At 36.0% G+C, this 809-nt stretch overlaps 1 protein-coding gene across 2 annotated transcripts in view; it reads left to right on the top strand.

Annotated features, from left to right (window-relative positions):
* The window catches only part of GIPR (gastric inhibitory polypeptide receptor), a 17,699-nt gene that overhangs the window by 8,209 nt on the left and 8,681 nt on the right, over positions 1-809 (top strand). For both annotated transcript variants that reach the window (XM_072431152.1, XM_072431153.1), the window contains exon 5: positions 629-782. In XM_072431152.1, coding sequence (XP_072287253.1) covers positions 629-782 — 154 coding nt within the window. The remainder of the gene's footprint in view (positions 1-628; positions 783-809) is intronic.

Below are 809 nucleotides of genomic sequence, written 5' to 3'. Positions count from 1 at the left end.
GATGTCATAGAGTAATAATAAATCCTTTGCATGAACAAAAGAAATTTAAATAAACAGAACATTCAAGTTATTATTTTATTATTTTTTCATTGTATGTAAAATTTGTATGTTTTTTGACAAAAATGGAGGGTACCCTGTATCATAAAAACTGGATGTGATAGCAAAATCCTGGGGTCATTTCTGGATTCACCACCCAAAAATTAGTTAAAAAACAAGTGTAAGATCTAACTCAACAAAAAATGTGTTCCCCAATGTTATTGGTGTTCATGATAAGAATGCCATGAGTTGCACAGAGTATGACATCAAATACTTTAATAAACATCAAGTGCTGCTTTCCTGTACAAAACATTACCTGCAAACCACAACCAGGTAACATTCCTGCAGCATGTGCAAAAACATGTTTTTAGTGGGATATATTATATGATCTGAGTGTAATATTTACTGACAATAGGAATGGACTATCTGTATTACATAATGACAATCAGAGTCCTCGGGCGTTGGATTTTGCATTCAGAAGCCAAATTTATGCAGAAAGTCAAATTTTTAGGGCTGTGCTAGTTTTATCTGATTTTCATTTGTCTGACATAATAAACTGACAGCTTAATAAATGTTGCTTTATGTGTTGCAGGCGTCTGCGCTGTACACGGAATCTTATCCACTGTAACCTGTTTGTGTCTTTCATCCTGCGTGCTGTGTCTCTGCTGACCCGCGATGCTCTTCTCATACACCAACACAACATGGTTCAGGGTCAGGAAGACATGATTGTTCTGCTGAGAGAAAAAGTGAGACCATGGGGTAAAATCTCTCCT

The sequence above is a fragment of the Pyxicephalus adspersus genome, chromosome Z, assembly GCF_032062135.1.
Source record: "Pyxicephalus adspersus chromosome Z, UCB_Pads_2.0, whole genome shotgun sequence".
Lineage (NCBI taxonomy): Eukaryota > Metazoa > Chordata > Amphibia > Anura > Pyxicephalidae > Pyxicephalus > Pyxicephalus adspersus.
The sequence above is the reverse complement of the archived record's forward strand: the minus strand, read 5'-3'. Positions and strand labels throughout refer to the sequence as shown.